The sequence below is a fragment of the Triticum urartu genome, chromosome 7A, assembly GCF_056163025.1.
Source record: "Triticum urartu cultivar PI428250 chromosome 7A, HENAU_Tu73, whole genome shotgun sequence".
In the NCBI taxonomy this organism is placed as follows: Eukaryota; Viridiplantae; Streptophyta; class Magnoliopsida; order Poales; family Poaceae; genus Triticum; species Triticum urartu.
In genome coordinates this window covers 653,814,812-653,836,586 of record NC_141879.1, presented here as the reverse complement: position 1 = coordinate 653,836,586, position 21,775 = coordinate 653,814,812, and the positions used below count along the sequence as shown (strand labels likewise).

Sequence of the window (21,775 nt, the reverse complement as noted above, 5' to 3'; positions counted from 1 at the left end):
TACCTTAGAGCCCGGCCGTTGTGGGACAGAGCTGAGCAAGACCTGCTTGCTAAAGGGGTCCTACTAGCAACATTGAACTGGCCAGACCGTTCAAGGACTTGGTTCTTCGGGGTTGGGGGAACTTTGGACCCTGAAACAGGGGAGTGTAGTTGGAGGGACTGAACTTGCAATGCCCGTCAAGAAGCTTTAGGATTATATCACCGCAGCGCAGGAAGGGAAGTTCATTCCCGACAGAGAGAAGGATGAGCTGAGTGAGGCCCTCGGGAATCCCGAGCACCTTGGACGAACACGAGTCACACCAGGCTCTGTTCCATGGGTGGTTGGGTTTCCCAGTGCAGGCGGTTATGGAACCCGGGAGGGAAAGAGGAAAGTGGAGCTGAGCGAAATGCAGAAGCTCAATGCAAGACTAGTAAAGCTAGAGGAACATCCAGCTGCCAGTCAACCATCTCAGCGGCACGAAGCTACCCCAGAAGCTACCCCGCCATCTCAACGGAGAAGCAGCATGGCTTCCACGGAGCTCGTTCAGCCTGATTTCATGGCTCCTCGCTACCCCGTGGATACTATCACGGAGGCTCAACATTGCCAGCTTATGACGAAATACTAGAACCTCACTTTGAAGGCGGTTGTCGGCTCTGTTGCACCTCCTCAACTTGACAGAACTTTTCACTGCTGATACGTCTCCAACGTATCTATAACTTTTGATTGCTCCATGCTATTATATTATCTGTTTTGGATGTTAATGGGCTTTATTTTACACTTTTATATCATTTTTGGGACTAACCTATTAACCGGAGGCCCAGCCCAAATTGTTGTTTTTTGCCTATTTCAGTGTTTCGCAGAAAAGGAATATCAAACAAAGTCCAAACGGAATGAAACCTTCGGGAACGTGATTTTCTCAACAAACGTGATCCAGGAGACTTGGAGTGGGCGTCAAGAAACAATCGAGGAGGCCACAAGGCAGGGGGTGCGCCTACCCCCCTAGGCGCGCCCTCCACCCTCGTGGGGCCCTCGTTGCTCCACCGACGTACTTCTTCCTCCTATATATATCGACGTAGCCCCCAAACATCTAGGAGCACCACGAAAACCTAATTCCACCGCTGCAACCTTCTGTACCCAAGAGATCCCATCTTGGGGCTTTTTCCGGAGCTCCGCCGGAGGGGGCATTGATCACGGAGGGCCTCTACATCAACTCCATGGCCTCTCCGGTGATGTGTGAGTAGTTTACTTCAGACCTTCGGGTCCATAGTTATTAGCTAGATGGCTTCTTCTCTCTCTTTGGATCTCAATACAAAGTTCTCCTCGATCTTCTTGGAGATATATTCGATGTAACTTTCTTTTGCGGTGTGTTTATCGAGATCCGATGAATTGTGGGTTTATGATCAGATTATCTATGAACAATATTTGATTCTTCTCTGAATTCTTTTATGTATGATTGGTTTATCTTTGTAAGTCTCTTCAAATTATCAGTTTGGTTTGGCCTACTAGATTGATCTTTCTTGCAATGGGAGAAGTTCTTAGCTTTGGGTTCAATCTTGTGGTTCTTGATCCCAGTGACAGAAAGGAAAACGACACGTATTGTATTGTTGCCATCGAGGATAAAAAGATGGGGTTTACATCATATTGCATGAGTTTATCCCTCTACATCATGTCATCTTACTTAAAGCATTACTCTGTTCTTAAGAACTTAATACTCTAGATGCATGCTGGATAGCGGTCGATATGTGGAGTAATAGTAGTAGATGCAGAATCGATTTGGTCTACTTGTCTCGGACGTGATGCCTATATACATGATCATACCTAGATATTCTCATAATTATTCGTTTTTCTATCAATTGCTCAACAGTAATTCATTTACCCACCGTAATACTTATGCTCTTGAGAGAAGACACTAGTGAAACCTATGGCCCCCGGGTCTATCTTCCATCATATTAATCTTCCAACACTTAGCTATTTCTATTGTCATTTATTTTACTTTGCATCTTTAGTTCTCTTTATCATAAAAATACCAAAAATATTATCTTATCATATCTATCAGATCTCACTCTCATAAGTGACCGTGAAGGGATTGACAACCCCTTTATCGCATTGGTTGCGAGGTTCTTATTTGTTTGTGTAGGTGCGTGAGACTCGAGCGTGATCTCCTACTAGATTGATACCTTGGTTCTCAAAAACTGAGGGAAATACTTACGCTACTTTACTGCACCACCCTTTCCTCTTCAAGGGAAAACCAACGCAGTGCTCAAGGGGTAGCAACTGCGGTCTGATTCCACATGGCTATGCTGTTGTGACGGTGGATGAAATAATGGAGGGATTTGACGAGCTGGAGCTAGACCACCCTACAGGTGAAGGGGATAATCAGCTGGTTAATGCTTTGAGGAGTACATGTCTATGGAGGAAGGAGTACATCAAGCTTCCAAACTGGACGTCTCCTCCTCCTCCTCCGGCGAGTCAGGGCACTCCGCCGCCTCCTCCTCCTCCTGCGGCGAGTGATCGGGCACTCAGCCTCCTCCGGCGCGTGAGGCCACTCCGCCTCCTCCTCCGCCTCCTCCGGCGTGTCGGAGCACTCCACCTCGTCAGTAATGGCGGAAGACAAACACCACCGCTCCGGCTCCTCCGGCGCATCAGAGCACTCCACCTCCTTCTCCGCCTCTTCAGCACTGGCGAAAGAGAGACCCCGCCGCTCCAGTGGCTAGCAGTACAAGCAGAGGCACGAAGCAGTTCAGATACGGTCCATCTCTCAAGGCTCCCGAAAAGTTACCATACAAGGAAAATGAGGAGATCTGTTCTACCGAAGTGAGGGACTTTTTTGCAAAGAAACCTCCACCTCCGAAGGATACGATAGATCCGGTCAAACTGAAGTGCACTATCGATGCCCTGAACCGGCCACCACCGCTTCTGCCGGATTCCAACTATGTCCGCTATCTTAAAGACATATGAAGATGCGCGGAGGTCGGGAAGTACTTTCAGTGATGCAAGGTTAGCAGAACGGAGAAGTGGGGAAAAAATTCCCCAGCTCGGCAAACAGGCGAACCAATCGTGCCCCCCGCTCAAGGTGTCTAGCGAAATTGTCGCTAATCATCCGGGGATGATGCCCGATACCAATCCTGCTGATTACCTGAGCGATGATATAGACTTTGAAACAATGGAGGTGGACGAATTCAGATAGTAGTACGAGCAGCCTCTTTTCAAACCTAGTCATCTTCCTCTAACAACGATGATGCGAAGATTCCATGAATGGCACATGAAAACCTACAGCGAGTCTGGGAAGGATACTTTGACGCTGAGAATTAAAGAGGAGCACGACCTCGTTGGAATGGATCTGTTATCTGTTGAATTTGACGAGTTATTCCAATTATACAATCAAAAGTACCTTGAGAAAACACTCGTGACTTGCTACTATCTGTAAGTACTACTTCTGTATAGCTCAGCTCTTTCATTGCATGTATATATAATTATCCTCACTATATTATGCAGATCGAAGATCGTCGAATGCAGAAAAGCACAAATCTATGACATTGGGTTCCTTATCCCAAATATCATACGTGAATGGATGTTTAAAAACAGAGTCACAGATACCAATGACAACTTGCTACAATCGTTTCTTAAAAATCAAAACAAAGATAAACTACTCTTTCCATACAACTTCAAGTGAGTGTTACTATCTTCTGCATATTCGGTTTCCTTTATTACTCAAGGTTATAGTAATGTAATTGATGAGTTATGCATGTGTGCGTAGCTTCCACTTTATTCTGCTAGAGATTAAGGTTGATTGGGGAATAGTAACCGTCTTAGACTCGAGACGAAAAGATCCACAAGACTAGGCGGACATGACTGAAATGCTCTAGAAGTAAGTTCAATCGATCATCATCGCACCATATCCGCAACTTTGTTCATTTTCTGATATCAAGTAATTATTTTCTTTGTCTGGCAGGGTTTGGAAAGATTTCACCGGAATTGTTCCGGGACTACCGAGGGAGCTGCGATTTACACACCCGACCATAAGTACTACTAGCTAGTTCCGCGCTTCTCCCATTGATTCTAGGTAGTTTCATCAATACCATTTAGCATGCTTGATTATCAGTTTGATTGACCTCTATTTCTCGTAAAGTGCTTGTGGCAGGAAGCCGGGAATGATTTTTGTGGATACTACATTTGCGAGTTCATCTACAACGGGACAATTTCTAAGTGGAGCTACTCTGAAAAACAATATGAAGCACGTAAGCAGTAATATTCACAATTTTATTTTATTACCATCATTTGTGTTGAGTTTCATTCATATACATGTATTGACCCCCTTCTTCAAATTAGATCTGGTAGATGCGGGATGAAGTCCTACCATATGATCGCATAAGAGCAATTCAAGAGGAATTGGCGGGATTCTTTCTTGACCACGTCATACAGAAATACGGAGAATACCATGTGGAAATTGATATAGACATGAGATTTTAGGGATTGTAAGAGACCTTATATTGTATATATGTAGCTAGTAGCATCGGATAGATATACGAAAACTTGTTGTTCGACCAATCTCTCAGAGAAAGAGAGGTCACTCCTCTCTGTATATGTTCATGACGATCTTGTGTAATTAATAGTTCCTTCATTTTCTTACTATCTAGCGTGTCGAGTTCTCTCTATATGTATATAGTAGCTTGCATCGACCAAGCATGGAGAAAGAGAGGACACTTCTCTCTATTAGCTAGCTAACACAATATATGAAACCCCTAAATTAACCCTCCAAAGCCCCCTACCCCCCTTTAAAAAAAACCCTGCTCCTACCAGCTGCTGACACATGGATGCCTTTTGGTCCCAGTTAGTGTTACCAATCAGGACTAAAGGTCCTCCTGCTTGGGCGCCCCGCAGCGGGCACGTGGAACCCCTTCTATCCCGGTTCATAAGCGAACCGGGACTAACGGTTTTGGGCTTTATTCCCGACCCATTAGTCCCAGTTCCAGGACCGAGGCTAAAGGGCCTCTGGAACCGGGGCTAATGGGTCATTTTCTACTAGTGAGGGTCCCACGCTTAATGTTCGTTGATGCTAGAGTAGTATTCGGATATTTGATGAGTGGTAACAAAATGTTGTTTGGATTCCCGGATGAGATCCCGGACGTCACGAGGAGTCTCGAAATGGTCGAGAGGTAAAGATTTACATATGGGACGTCATATTTTGGGTTCTAGAAAAGGTGCAGTTTTTTTGGTATTGTACTGGGAAGCTTCTAGAAGGTTTCAGAAGATTCCGGAGGGGTCCACAAGTCCACAAGTGGGTCCACCACGACCGAAGGTCTAGCATGGGCTGTAGGGAGGTGCCCTGGCCTTATTGGTGTAGGCGCACCAAGTCCTCAAAAGCCGATGTGACTAGGGAAGGCAAAAAAAAGGAAGGAGTCCTAGTAGGAATAGGATTGGACTTGGAGTCCAAGTCCTCTCCCCGTTAGCTGAGTCCTAGGGCTTGGAGGAGCTGTTTCTCATGCCCCTCCACCTATATATAGAGGGGAGGGGCGCCCCAAGAGGACACACCAAGCCCTTGTCACCCCTCTCTCTCTCCCGTTACTCCGTAGTTCCACCACCTCGTCTCGGCGATGCTTAGCGAAGCGCTGTCGGTACTCCACCACTATCATCACCACTACACTGTCGTGTTGGTTCTAATCCCATCTAGTTCTCCTATCATGTGCTAAACTCGGAGGTGTCGTCCGTTCGACACTATATCAGTTGGATCATGGTCGGATTGCAAAGAGTACGACTACATCAACCGCATTGTTAGACGCTTCCACTTACGGTCTATGAGGGTACGTAGACACACTCTCACCTCTCGTTGCTATGCATCTCCATGGATAGATCTTGCGTGTGCATTGAAATTTTTTGTTTTCCATGCAACGTTTCCCAACAGTGGCATCACAAGCCAGGTCTATGCGTAGACGATATGCACGAGTAGAACACAGAGAGTTGTGGGCGAGGATAGTCAAACTTCTTACCACCAACGTCTTATTTTGATTCGGCGGTATTGTGGGATGAAGCGGTCCGGACCAACCTTACATGTCCACGCACATGAGACTGGTTCCACCGACTAACATGCAACTAGTTTAGCATAAAGGTGGCTGGCGGGTGCCTGTTTCTCCTACTTTAGTTGAATCGAATTTGACTGTGGCCGGTCCTTGAAGAAGGTTAAAACAACAAACTTGACAAAACACCATTGTGGGTTTATGCGTAGGTAAGAACGATTCTTTCTAGAAGCCCATAGCAGCCACGTAAAACTTGCAACAACAAATTAGAGGACGTCTAACTTGTTTTTGCAGGGCATGTTGTGCTGTGATATGGTCAAGACATGCTGTGATAAACATTACTGTATGAGATGATCATGTTTTGTAAGACATCTGACAACCGGCAGGAGCCTTATGGTTGTCTCTTTATTGTATGAAATGCAAAGGCCATGTAATTGCTTTACTTTATCACTATGCGTTAGCAATAGTTCTAGAAGCAATAGTTAGCGAGACGACCATGACGCTACGATGGAGATCAAGGTGTCGAGCTGGTAAAGATGGAGATCATGACGATGTTTTGGAGATGGAGATCAAAAGCACAAGATGATGATGGCCATATCATCTCACATATTTTGATTGCATGTGATATTTATCCTATATGCATATTATTTTGCTTAGAACGACGGTAGCATTATAAGATGATCACTTCACTAAATTTCAAGGTAAAAGTGTTCTCCCTGAGTATGCACCGTTGCTACAATTCTTTGTTTCGAGACACCACGTGATGATCAGGTGTGATAGACTCTACGTTCACATACAAAGGGTGTAAGACAGGTTTACACATGCGGAATACTTGCATTAAACTTGACGAGCCTAGCATGTACAGACATATATGGCCTTGGAACACTGGAGACCGAAAGGTCGAACGTGAATCCTATAGTAGATATGATCAACATAGAGATGTTCACTATTGATGACTACCCCATCTCACGTGATGATCGGACATGGGTTAGTTGATTTGGATCACGTATCACTTAGATGACTTGAGGCATGTCTATTTCAGTGGGAGTTCATTAGTAATTTGATTAATAGAACTTAATTTATCATGAACATAGTCTTGATAGTTTTGCATATCTATGTTGTAGATCAATAGCTCGCGATATAGCTCCTATTTTTTTTGATATGTTCCTAGTGAAAACTAAGTTGAAAGATGATAGTAGCAACGTTTCGGACTGGGTCCGTGATCTGAGAATTATCCTCATTGTTGCACAAAAGAATTATGTCCTTGATGCACCGCTAAGTGTCAGACCTATTGCAGGAGTAGATGCAGACGTTATGAACGTTTGGCAAGCTTGATATGATGACTACTTAATAGTTTAGTGCACCATGCTTTGCGGCTTAGAACCAGGAGTTCAAAACATTTTAAATGCCAACGAGCATATGAGATGTTCCAAGAGCAGAAATTGGTATTTCAGACTCATGCCCATGTTGAGAGGTATGAGACCTCTGACAACTACTTTTCCTACAAGATGGAGGAGAATAGCTCAGCTAGTGAGCATGTGCTCAGAATGTCTGGGTACTACAATCACTTGAATCATGTGGGAGTTAATCTTCCAGATAAGATAGTGATTGACAGAGTTCTCTAGTCACTATAACCAAGCTACTAGAAAATCGTGATGAACTATAATATGCAAGAGATGACGAAAATGATTCCCGAGCTCTTCGGAATGCTGAAATTGGCGAAAGTAGAAATCAAGAAAGAGCGTCAAGTGTTGATGACCACTAGTTTCAAGCAAAAGGGAAAAGGAAAGAAATGGAACTTCAAGAAGAATGGCAAGCAATTTGTCACTCCCATGAAGAAGCCCAAAGCTGGACCTAAGCCTGAAACTGAGTGCTTCTACTGCAAAGGAATGGTCACAAGAAGCGGAACTGCCCAGATACTTGGCGGATGAGAATGATGGCCAAGTGAACAAAGGTATATTTGATATACATTTTATTGATGTGTACCTTACTAGTATTGATAGTAGCCCCTGGGTGTTTGATACTGGTTCAGTTGCTAATATTAGTAACTCGAAACAGGAGTTGCAGAAAAAAAAGACTAGTTAAGGTTGAGGTGATGATTTGTGTTGGAAATGATTCCAAGGTTGATACGATCACCATCGTACACTCCTCTACCTCCGGGATTAGTGTTGAACCTAAATAAATATTATTTGGTGTTTGCATTGAGCATGAATATGATTTGATCGTGTTTATTGTAATACGGTTATTCATTTAAGTTAGAGAATAATTCTTGTTCTGTTTACATGAATAAAACCTTGTATGGTCAAACACCCAATATAAATGGTTTATTGAATCTCGATCGTAGTGATACACATATTTAAAATATTGATGCCAAAAGATACAAAGTTGATGATGATAGTGCAACATACTTGTGGCACTGCCGTTTAGGTCATATTAGTGTAAAGCACATGAAGAAACTCCATGTGGATGGACTTTTGGAATCACTTGATTATGAATCATTTGATACTTGCTAATCGTGCCTTATGGGCAAGATGAATAACTAAAACTCCGTTCTACGAATAAATGGATCGAGCTAGTGACTTATTGGAAATAATACATACCGATGTATGCAGTCCGATGAGTGTTGAAGCTCATGGCGGGTATATCTACTTGATGAAACAAAAGTATGAAACATTTGAAAAGTTCAAAGAATTTCAGAGTGAAGTGGAGAATCATCGTAACAAGAAAATAAAGTTTCTACGATCTGATTGCAGAGGCGAATATTTGAGTTACGAGTTTGGCCTTCATTTAAAACAATATGGAGTTGTTTCACAACTCACGCCACCAGGAACACCACAGCGTAATGGTGTGTCCGAACATCGTAAACCGTACTTTATTGGATATGGTGCGTTCTATGATGTCTCTTACTGATTTACCATTACCGTTTGGGGGTTATGCATTAGAGACAGCCGCATTCACGTTAAATAGGGTAGCGTCTAAATTCGTTGAGATGACACCGTATGAACTATCGTTTGGCAACAAACCTAAGTTGTCGTTTCTTAAAAGTTTCGGGGTGCGACGCTTATGTCAAAAGGCTTCATCCTGATAAGCTCGAACAAAAATCATAGAAGTGCGTCTTCATAGGATACCCTAAGGAAATAATTGGGTACACCTTCTACCACAGATCCGAAGGCAAGATCTTTGTTGCCAAGAATGGAACCTTTCTAGAGAAGGAGTTTCTCTCAAAAGAAGTGAGTGGGAGGAAAGTTGAACTTGATGAGGTAATCGTACCTTCTCTCGAATTGGAAAATATCACATTAGAGAAATCTGTTCCCGTGATGCCTACACCAACTACACAGGAAGTTAATGGTGATAATCATTAAACTTCAGATCAAGTTACTACTGGACCTCGTAGGTCGAAGAGCATGTTCCATACTAGAGTGGTACGATAATCCTATCCTGAAAGTCATGTTACTAGACCATGATGAACCTACGAACTATGAAGAAGCCATGATGAGCCCAGATAATGGCTTGAGGCCATGAAATATGACATAGGATCCATGTATGAGAACAAAGTGTGGACTTTGATGGATTTACCTGATTATCGGCAAGTGATTCAGAATAAATGGATCTTCAAGAAGGAGAAGACAGATGCTGATGGTAATGTCACCATCTACAAAACTCACACTACTAGGGAAAACCTTATACATAGAATTTTACCAGCAGCGTTCTTTAAAAACAAACACTACTGCTAATTAACAGTAGCACGCTTCAGTCGACTGCACTACTAATAGCCCTGTAGCATACTGCTAAGCGAACAGGGTGTTTACCAGCTTAAATATGTTACTTCTCAAACTATCACGAGCACTTGGTCTTCATTGAACTCTATGTGTAGGATTTGTGACTATAATATGAATATTCACCTGTGCCTATACATGTATGGTGAGGATTCATGTTGACTATTTAGATTCTACACAAAAAGATCAATGATGACCAATGTATATTTTTGATGTTTTTACATGATTAGCCTTATCAGTAGCGTTTTTTCAGGACAAAGCGCTACTGATATTTGGCTTAGCAGTAGCGTGCTCCCTGTTCCCGCGCTACTGCTACAACAAAAGAAAACACGTGGGGCGGCCCCCCGCGCGCACTCATCTCTCAATCGTCCCCCTCCGCCCGACGCCGGCAGCTGCGGTTAGGGTTTCTCCTCCGCCACCGCACGCCACCGCCACTGCCGCCGCAGGTAATGCTCCTCCCCCTCTCGCCCCCTCCGCTGCTCCTCCACCCTCTCGCCGCCCACTCTGTCGCTGCCCGCGAGCTCTGGCCGGGCGCCTTTGGCCGACCGCCCCCGATCCCCTCGCTGGCCGCTGTCGTCGCCCCCTCTCGTAGGAAAGTCACCGGCCTTCCCTTAGTCAGCACCCCCCACCGAGGTCAGCATGCCATCCCCCCTCCTCGTCAGCACCCCCCAAGGGCTGCCCTAGCTAGATCTAGTAGGCTAGTTCATATGCAACATTTTTATTTAGTTGATATGATGTAGTTGATTTAGTAGGCTAGTTGATTTAGTTGATTTAGAACATTTTGATTTAGTTGATTTAGTAGGCTAGTTTATTTAGAACATTTTGATTTAGTTGATTTAGTAGGCTAGTTGATTTAGTTGATTTAGAACATTTTGATTTAGTTGATTTAGTAGGCTAGTTGATTTAGTTGATTTAGTAGGCTAGTTGATTTAGTAGGCTAGTTGATTTAGTAGGCTAGTTGATTTAGTTGATTTAGTAGGCTAGTTAATTTAGTTCATTTAGAACATTTTGATTTAGTTGATTTAGTAGGCTAGTTGATTTAGTTGATTTAGTAGGCTAGTTGATTTAGTAAGCTAGTTGATTTAGTTGATTTAGTAGGCTAGTTGATTTAGTTGATTTAGAACATTTTGATTTAGTTGATTTAGTAGGCTAGTTGATTTAGTAGGCTAGTTGATTTAGAACATTTTGATTTAGTTGATTTAGTAGGCTTGTTGATTTAGTTGATTTAGTAGGCTAGTTGATTTATTTGATTTAGTAGGCTAGTTGATTTAGAACATTTTAATTTAGTTGATTTAGTAGGCTAGTTGATATGCAACATTTAGAGAGAGGGAGATAGAGAGAAAGAGAGAGAGATATGATAGTTGATAGTTTTTAGTTGATATGATTGACCATTAGTAAAATTTTAGAGATAGTTGATAATTTTTAGTTGATATAAGCCTCTGGTCATATATAACACTTTGATATAGGATAGTTTCTAGGGTTTAGAATAGTCGATGCTAGTTTGCTATCTTGGTTTGCATGTTGAGCTTGATGATCATCCCATGCTAAGTTATTGTTTTCTTTGCTCATATTGCGTTAGGAAAATGGGGCGACCACCACCACCACCACGTCGACTGTGCAAGTCAATGTGCGCCAGTAGCCTTGCAACTGGCAAGCTATTCGACATCTACTTCCAGCCGAGTTTTCGTCATGCGGCGGTAAAAAAAATATGAAATGTAACAACTATTTTGTTTTTAGTGTTGGCATTAATGCATTTTGTCATTTTGCTTTCTGTACACAGATCGTCCCATGCAATGTGAGGTTGAAATTCAAAAAGCTGACAGGAGACACGGTGACATTTGAGGCTCCTAGGGGGCCGTACACTATGGAGGTCGAGAAAGGACGCAATATGTCGCAGATTGGAGGAGATGGATGGGCCCGTTTCCTCGCCCGCATGCGTCTTACTAGTGGTGAGTTGATCAGCTTCTCCTTCAGAGTAGAAAGACCAAAGCTAGCTGTCATTTATATCAACCTGGTGGAAGATGATGAAGATAACGAAGATGATGAAGATGATGACGACCCACTTCATGAAGCCTTTGTAGCTCAAAGAATGAGGCTGAGCGAGGAGGAGGTGTGCAACCTATGGGACATAATTCCACCACGTGATGACTTTGTCGGGGTGCCATTCGTGACCCGCCTGACAAGTACAATGGTCGACCGGCATGATATGGTATGTTATAGTTACAAATGCAAATTATCCGATGATATGCTTAGTGTAGAGTCCAATGATATGATGTGTGGAATCTAGTCGATGATATGCTTTAGTGTAGAGTCCGATCACATGCTTATTAGTGTAGAATCGAAGGAACTATTAATAGTGTAGATAATCCATATATACCTATTAGTAGAATTCATGTTTAGTACAAATGTGTAGTACTGTGTCTTTTGATAGTGTAGCAATCTGTACTTAATAGAAATATATTTGCAAGAGTATGTGCGAGGCTATTTATTAATTGATAAGTTTTTATTATTCAGAAATTGCCAAAGAGCTTATCTGTGAGTTGTGGTATCGAGCCTGACGAAGAAGGCTCAGCTAGACTATGCCTTACCGCAAGGGGCTCCGTCACCACCTGTACTTACCGCATGGACATGGATAGTCGCACACACTTAAACTCGGTTGGGTGGAAGAGATTCCTCGTTGGCAAGAATCTTCATGTTGGACAGGCCATCCTAATTACTATCAGGAACACCCACCGCCCAGGCTTGAGGATGATGATCGTCGTTGATATCATCTAGAACCACATAGACTATATATACCTAGTAGAACTGCTATATATGTGTGGCTGTTAGACTACCTAGCTAGTACTGCTTATCATATATGCTATATTCATGTGAGGATGCATGTTGACTGTATGAGTACCTATAATGCTTTATGCTATTGTATGACTACTGTATGACTATATGGTATTGTTGTTAATGAGATTGTTATCTGGTACATGTGAAGCTGCAGTTTATAAACTATAAACTGAAACGTGAAACGGGGCAGGAAGCAGGGAAAATTGTGAAAGATATAGCAGTAGCGCGGGTATAGAAAAGCGCTACAGCTATTTAATAGTAGCGCGTCCAATAAAAGCGCTACTGATATATTCAATAGTAGTAGCGCGGGTTCCTTCCGCGCTACTACTAACTGTTAGCTGTAGCGCCGTAGTAGTAGCGCGGCTACCCGCGCTGCTGATAGCATGAAAACCCGCGCTACTACTAGGGTTTTCCCTGGTAGTGTCGACTTGTCGCAAAAGGTTTTCGACAAGTTCAAGGGGTTGACTACAATGAAAACTTCTCACCCATAGCGATACTTAAGTCAGTCTGAATCATGTTAGCAATTGCCGCATTTTATAATTATGAAATCTGGCAAATGGATGTCAAAACTGCATTCCTTAATGAATTTCTTAAGGAAGAGTTGTATATGATGCAACCAGAAGGTTTTGTCGATCCTAAAGGTGCTAACAAAGTGTGCAAGCTCTAGTGATCCATCTATGGACTGGTGCAAGCATCTCGGAGTTGGAATATACGCTTTGATGAGGTGATCAAAGTATATGGTTTTATACGGACTTATGGTGAAGCCTATATTTACAAGAAAGTGAGTGGGAGCTCTGTATCATTTCTGGATATTATATGTGGATGACATATTATTGATTGGAAATGATATAGAATTTCTGGATAGCATAAAAGGATACTTAGAGCATGATTAATAACCCGGCCTAGGGTTCAGCGTAAGGAGAAACCGGCGCAGAGGTTTCTGCGGCTGCTTAAAGCATGATTAATAATATAGCCAGCTGCTGGCTATAGTATGTTGCCATGTCATCCATAGCCAATGTAATAGCCAATATTTATAATAGTTAGCTATAAGAAAGTACCACTTTACCAACATATGGTCCATGTTCCACCCTCACAATGCTTCTTGGAGCTCATGCTACAGCCGGCTGTAAGTCTACAGCTCGCTTCTCTTCTCTCTCTTCTTCTCTCTCTTTCAAGTAAGCAAGAATATATTATTAATTCCTTACAGCCCACTTACGTCACTCTATTATACTAGCTCTTATTATAGGCAGAGCGATGGGACGACCAGGCTGTTGATGGGCGCGGGCTCGCACTCCTTCAAGTGATTTGTTCATGGATCTCGAGTTATCATAAGTTGTTTGATAAGCAAAGTATCGCATTGAGGTAGGGATTGGCTATAAAATGACAAGGAGATTAAATCATTACTGCAGGTACTTGTTTTTTCCCGACTAATCTGAAAAAGAAGAACAATAATAGGAAGACTTAAAAAAATAGTCCAAAAACCAAGTCGAATCTTTCTTGAACAAAGAATTTCTCTTCTCTTTTACAGAAAACCCATCAAAAGTCTGAAAAACAACATGCCTACCTTTGAACCAAGGATCCACGATGGTCAACTTGCATCCTTGAATGCTTATTCGGTTAAGATGGATTTGAATAGGATTGAGAGGTATTTGAAGAGGATTAACCCTACAAATCAATCTTATAAGGGCGCTGCTTAATGGCTTGGCTTGTAACAAATCATCCAAGTTTATTCAACACAATAATTAGCCTTTAATTAGTTTCCAATGAAATTTTTTATTTTTTTTCAATTGATATTTTTTAATTATTCTTGTAGTTGAGTTGATAAAGATGAAAATACAATGTTCTTAGATACTAAATTGAGAACACATTTCCCCACAATATTAGGCTTTTTCCTTAAATTTTAGTGTTAGATTACTTAAGAACTCTATTTAATTGGATTGCCACATTTCTAAGTGATTTCAAAAGAACATGATCCTAATTCTATGAGTTAATTTTGTAGTACTTATATTTATTTATATGTCTTGTATATTTTCACTTTTAAATCTTGTAAGATGTTATACATACCGAAGTAAAAATCTCAACAAATGTTTCTAAATCATATATAGTTTTCCATGTATGTTGAAACAAAAAAAGTGCATTCTAGAGTGTGTGAGATGTCCATTAGATTACTCACAAAGAGGTACTACTATTGTATCGTGCAAACTAAATATTTCCCCTTCCTTCTCGCATATTAATGCTTCTGATTCGTTGGATGGCATTGTGTCTTCCTGGGACACAAACTTCTCATTGTCGAACACCTCTCCTTCCCGCTATGTGTCTCTCGGTTGAATCAGCAAGCGGTCGGGGGAACTTGCTCCCCCTCCCCTGGTCATTCTTGAAAAAAAATTACTTTTTAATTATTAACATAGGAAGCGGGAGGCCAATCAACTGGTGCATCTTTGCAAGCAAAGCTAGTGATCATAGAAGGCGCTGCCTCTGGATGAATTATATTTCTATATGTTTTTAACCCATATGTTTACATGATTATAGTAATTCTACCTCTTAAATAATAAAGCTCCTGATTGTCAAAGAAAAGATTTTGCTCATGCAAAGATTATATTTTGGCATTAATTACCCTTTTATTTGTAGTAGAGCAACGAAGGCAACACAAACTAAGAGTAAATTACAGCGTCTAAGGTTAGAGCATAGGTGTGTAACCCTTGGAAGGGGCAAGATAAGACTGAATCCTAGCCGTCCATTGCTCTTGGGGAAACTCATTGGGTCGTCAGATTTGTAACCTCGCCAACTCCTCGGAGGCAGCCGCCACCGCTTGACCGCTGGCAGACAGCGAAGCGTCGGGAGCCGCTGTGACAACGCTGGCAGAGAAGGCGGGCGTAGGCTTCCTCAACATGAGAGAGAACGCGAGCGCCCACGCTTCCATGTCCAGCCTTCTTTCAAGCGGGACGCCGCCGAGCCTGGCGACTCGATCCTTCCTGGCGCCGAGGAGCTTATCCAACCGGGCCGGCGGGATCTGCTCTATGAACGCGAGGTCTCCTCAGCAGACGCCGTGGAGGATGACAGTGAGGTCGTCGATCTCGGCGGAGATCGCAGCCTGGAGGTTGCGCAGGCACGCACGTCAAGTGCTGCTCGGGAATAGGGTGTGGCCCAGCGACAAACTGCGTGGCTACTGGCTAGAATGTCCATCTTCTGGGTGCGATCTCCGATGGCGGCCATGACCTGCTCCAGCTTGATCTCGGATGCGGCGTCTCCTGCCATCATCGAGGAGGGTGTAAGAAGTTCGATCTTGTTCTGCAACGTGCAATCGATCCTCGTAGGGTCTATACTTTCCTGCCCGATCGAGGCAGTTTTTTTGGTATCACCAAGATTTACTAATCAAACTCCAGGTGGACAGGAATACCAAAGGGGACATGTGATTGCACCAACCAAACATGTCTTCCTAGTTGTAGGGAGTGAGGAAACTTAGCTAACCTATTTTGTTTTGCCGCGGGTCGATCTGTCGTACCCACCACCAAGCACCAATCACCCGATCTGTGAGCTCCGCCCACGAGCATTGTTGCTCCCACCACCGAGGACGTCACCCCGGCAACCAAGACCACCCAAAACGGTCGCCGCGGTTCTTAGACACAACCGAGTAAAAACGGGTAGAAGGCCTCTCCTTCCACCCCAAAATAAGCCCCTTGATGCAGGGTTGAGCCAGCTAGACCTCGGCAGGGAACGACCGTCGGAGGCTGCCAACCAAGACGCACACCAAGTAATAAGTCCACCATGACACCCGACGGCAGGGTCGGGAGGCCCCTTTCCCCCTTCCCTGGAGCACCCCTGCCACCACCGGCTGACCACAAGCTCGCCACTAGTCACCGCACTAGGCACCCATGAGTAGTGGAGAGAGAGGGTCACAACACCACCACTTAGGTGCCACCTCCACCAACCAAGACGGCCATGGCAGAGGCCCTCTCCCCCCCCCCCCCCCCCCCCCCCCCCCTCCCCCAGTCCGGACTGCTCGCATGGCTATCCGACCGAACCGCCACCACATCCAGCGCTCAAGTGTGCAGCCCCGAATGCCGCAAGTCATGCCGTCGTTGCGTACTGCAGCGCCAACCAAGTTTCGCCTGCCTGTGCCCTCCTGCGATGGCTAGGGAAAGGAGGAGAAGGAGGGGGGACCCCACCAACAAAGGCTAGGATTCCCTCTCGGTCGCATGCGGGGTGACGTGGGAGCGGTGAGGAGGAGTAGGTGTTTCATCCTCCTGCTCTCAAACTATTCATGGGATGGAGGCATCGTCCTAGACGATTCAATTTTGTACTTTGATTTGTCCCTACGGCTAAGGCCAAGCCCTAATATTGCCAAGTAAACATTACTAATCTATCTCGGCAACCACATCAATTTTTACTTGCCTTAGGGTCTTATTCTTTAAGTATGAACTAACTATCCATCTATATTTGCCTAACATCTTCTTTCCTTTCTTATCTTATTAATACAAGCCATCCTTCGTTTCCCTCCCTCTAATGTCTAACCACATGGTAATTCTCTTACATATACTTCTTTTGAGTGGAAAGACAACTTAATAAATTATAGAGAAAAGTATACTTTTCATCCCTCAAGTCTTGGAAGTCTTGATTTGGTCCCGTAACTACGAAACCGGAAAACTTACACGCCAACACTTAAAACCAGACTGTTTTTGTCCCTTGAGCGGTATCCCAACTCTTGAACGAGACTAATTTTGTCCCAGGAGCGGTATCCCAACTCTTGAAACGACACTACTTTTGTCCCTCAAGCAATATCTAGGCTGACTCGCCGTGGTTTTGACCGGTCCAAAGTGACACGAGGCCAGGCTTTTAGGTACAAAGAACGAAGAAAAGAACACGCAACACTCACGCTAAGTATCGTAACATGTGTTGTGTATGCCAGTCGCGTGGGCCATGGTACTCTTCCGGCCATCACCCATCAGGATAACCCGGCCATCAAGCATGTACACGCATCGGCACGGCCAGTAGGGCCGAGGACGGTTGGGCATGACGAGCTTGGAGGCTGGGTTCCCAACGCAGAGATGGGCGCGGAGCAGCGCCTGATGGCATGCTCCCGAACAGCTTGCCAAACTCGGAGGACGCCGTCATGTCGGCTACTGTGCCACCCTCGAGCTTTTTCGTCTCTGCCACTGAGCTAGCCACGGTGGCACCGCAATCCTCTCGGCCATGTCTGTCAGCTGGGGTGAGCGCGATAGCTCACGGAAGGAGCGCCGGGAGTGGGCGAGTGGATGCCATCGGATGTGCATGTGGTCTTGAGGGCGTCGTCGGCCACCGGCATGAGCTCCTGCGCCAGCGAGATGCCATTGGATTGCCACGTGGATGCCGACCCGGTCAAAACCATGCCTCGTCATCGTGAAACCACTTGCAATCATGAGAGGGACTTAGCTTGTCCGGTTTTTAGAGTTGAAGGTGCAGGTTGTCTGGTTTTATAGTCGGGGGACTAAATCTAGACTTCGTCAAGAATTAAGGGATGAAAAATATACTTTTCTCCAAATTATATGAAGATCTACCATTTGTGATATGTTTACATAGGTTCCGATGATCTATTTGATTACAGTTTTAGATGGTCAAATGTTTCCTTCTCTATGGTAATTGCTTATGTATCACACTCCGCCTCACCTCCCGGTCCCCTCCTGTCCGCCTCCCCAACCGTCCGCCACCCCTCCCCTCTGCCTCCCACCCCCTCCTCTCCGCCTCCCCTCCCGCCGACGTATCTCGGCTGGGCATAACCTGTGCGTGGGGTTGATGGCAGCGGCGGGGCGTCCCTCTGTCGTCGCTTGGAGGCATGGTTGTGACGGTGGATCTTGAGCGGGCGCCTCGGGGCGACGTGTGTGCGGCCATGGTGCCGGTCACGCAGTGATTTGGCCTACTCTACATTTGGCTGTCTTCATCGTCGGTCCAAAGGGATCTGCTCGGTGGGTGTTGCCTCGCGGTGGCTTCCCAACGGTGGATCAAGTGGAGGAGAAGAGGGTGGACTAGCTGCTGAAGTGGGTGAGGATGCCACCATCGTCGGTGGCGCCCGTGGGTGTCGTTTTCCTTGTTGGAGGCGATGGTGGGGGCATCCCTCGCTCCATTGTTTCTGGGGGAAACCTCAGATCTAGAGGAGGCTACCACTAACGGCGGCACCCGTGGGTGTCGTAGCCTTCGTTGGAGGCGTTGAGGGGCCTCCTGGATCGGATGATGGTGAAGTTTTTGTCGTCACCCGCGTGGGGGCATCATATTTGGAGGCATTCATCGGCTGGACGGATATGTGGATAGATTGGTGGTTGGGTGTCGATAGGTGGTGGAGCGGTGCTTCATCCTACACATCGATGGCGGCAGATCTCGGCGGCTTGTTGCAATGGAGACTCGGCATCCCATGGGTGGCGATGGACTCGTGCAGGAGGACAACGCTGTTTGGTGTCGTGGTGGCGTCGATGGGAGAGAGTCTTGGCAAGGTCGATGCGTCAGTATCTGATCTGAGGATGGATCGATGGATGAAGGAGGCGACGACCCTTGCAGCATGCGCATGTGCTGCCCACTGAAAGTGCGCCGGACCGTTGTGTAACCCAGTCCAGGTAGGCTTGGACGGGCATCCAACATTAGATATTAGGTGTTGCTGCGATGTCTGTTTGGTATTAGCCTCGGACATTCGACACTCCTTCATCACGGGGATAGGAGTAGCGACAGGTGTTGCCAAGATGATTGCTTCAGGCTTACAGGACTTTGTGAATAATTAATAAAATGGCTGCATGCATCGTCCAGATGCAGAGGCCAGGGATACGTCCTTCTTTTCAAAAAAATGTACCACTCTTTTCGATAATATTACACTTCCAAACTATCCAACTATGATTTGCTACTGGAAGTGATATGTCCAGGTATACCAATGAAGATCTATGTTGTGGACCACTAACCAAGACAGGGTCCTCGTCATGTGAGAATTTCTAATGTGTCTGCCGAGAGAGGAAGCGGAGGAAGCTCTATAGGAATGAGATCCAATCTGATACCATGAAAGAGATATTGGTAGGAGAGAGAATTTCGGGGGAAACAACTTATGATTGTACACCACAAGGCTCCAGGTTTTATAGCTCAATGGACAAACAATAGGGCTTACACAATACCGCTATTACAATCTACTGGTGATATGCAATTTCAGATATGGACAGATATGACAAGCACACCTGGCAAGGAAAGATTACGGTACGATCGTGTTTATATATTTGTTCTCTAACAGCATGGCACAACATTCAACAGGCGAAAACACTCCTGTGTATTCATCTGCTACATAAAATTCTGAAGCTGTTTCCTGGTCGTTGTTCCTTGGCCACCACAATCATTAAGGAATCTAAAAGTCAAAGTCGAAGTGTATGTGTGGTTGAGGTTGGAAGATGGCATGATCCAACGCTAAAAAATTGCAAGATAACGTACTCCAAACTTCTCTTTGATTATATGAAGCGAAACTTGTGTGTGCAGTTTGGTTTGTGTATACGCGTTGATCTCTTGTTGGCTTCCTGCAACATTCAACATTGGCATATAACTAGCTAACCCACTGATAACACCGCAGAGTAGGATATATGAAGTAAATTATAACTCATCTAGCATTATCCAGAATATACCTCGATGAAACTGCCAAGGTTGGGTCTGCCCCCAACGATATCGTAGTTCTTGATGCCAGAATAGGATATCTGAAGCCTTTCGATGAATGGCACATATGCAATGTCGACCTACAAAGAATATATATCACAACAAAACCATGTATTTCAAAAAACATTATTCTTCTGAAATATTTTCTGAACTTTGGCCATGAACAGAGGAAAGGGAACCCCTGATGGAGTGACATACACATACCAAGCTGAACTGGCCAAGGAAGAAAGGGCCATCGCTGAACTTTCCCAGGGCAGCCTCTATTTTATCAACAGCAGTAACTAATGAAAGAAGGTGCAATGTGAGCACAGACTGCATGCAGCCTTTAAACGTAGAACTTCTCAAACAAACAAACATGTTGTAAGTAGCACTGTTCTGTTCTATTTGTTTACCAGCTTCGTCTGTCACACCTCCCTTGGAGCGTAGGCATGAGAAGAAGGCGCTGGCGTTGAAACTGTCGCTGTACGCAAGCAGTTCCTCGGCAAATTGTTTCTTCGCAGAATCCTGGTTGTTTACCATATCACGAACACAAACTTCAGTTCCACTAAAACCATACGGGGATTGAACGTGGGTGTTTGTCTCTTACATGAGGGAGCAATGCTGGGCCATCGAAATTGTTGTCGATGTATTTGAGCAGATCCAAGCTCTCCCCTATCACCTGCTTGTTGTGCTCCAGGGCAGGCACCTGTATGTCCAACATATATACAGAGATGTGGGCATGAAGAGAAATTATTAGAGTGCAAATCTGAGAGAATCATAGTACTACCTTGTTCTCTGTGTAGACTTTGTCCTTATACCAGGCTGGCCTGTCTGCGAGATCTAGCGCGACTATTTTGATCGTGTCCTGCAAGCCCTGGACAGGAATCGTATGCCAAGGAAGAAGATTCTTCAAAATTTATCAGGGTACCATTCTAAACTGAAAAAACAATACTCCCGCTAGTAAGAGGGGAGGGGGCTCGGAGGAGGCGGAGGTCAGGTCAGCGGGGTGATCTTCTCCGGCGGAGCTGCGAATGCTGAATTCATTAGGAGGCCGAGAGAGTCAATCGAGAACAAAGGCATGAAATTGTGCGCCTACATGACCGGTACGGCAGAACGGGCGGCCATGGTGACGCGGTTCAGGGCCATGGCGAGTGCTGTGCGGGTCAACTGGCAGTGGTATGTAACAGCGGTGGGATGGAAGAACGAGACTAGCTAGAGACAAGATCAGTTGGATGCAAGGGGGAGAGAGTATCTTTAACGTCGATTCCCTACGTTGCTGTACCACCAATCTCGGTGTTGACCGTCTCCAAGTCTCGTTGCAAGTAGTACTATTCCATTCTGATAAAGATCCTCGAGCCTGCTCGTGATAACAATGATGACGTGAGGCTAGCCGGAGAGACGTCCGAAGATGGTTTCGTATTTTTTTGTAGCCATGTGCAATTGTTCCATTTCCATGTCAACGGTTTCAAGGAGGATTTGGCCACTGACTGCTTTGAACAAAGGGCGTTGGGACTTGGGACGGGCATCACAAAAAATAAAAAACCG

The 21,775-nt window shown here is 44.8% G+C and overlaps 1 protein-coding gene across 1 annotated transcript; it reads right to left on the bottom strand.

The window, feature by feature from the left end:
- Positions 1 to 19,658: 19,658 nt before the first annotated feature.
- On the bottom strand, positions 19,659 to 21,376 carry LOC125531935 (protein IN2-1 homolog B-like). The gene is made up of 6 exons (XM_087533679.1): positions 21,338 to 21,376; positions 21,018 to 21,146; positions 20,838 to 20,936; positions 20,456 to 20,755; positions 20,224 to 20,331; positions 19,659 to 20,118 (listed from the first exon to the last, which is right to left on the bottom strand). Exons 1-6 carry the CDS (start codon positions 21,374 to 21,376, stop codon positions 20,053 to 20,055), a joined length of 741 nt encoding a protein of 246 aa, XP_087389805.1. The 3' UTR covers positions 19,659 to 20,052.
- Positions 21,377 to 21,775: the final 399 nt, after the last annotated feature.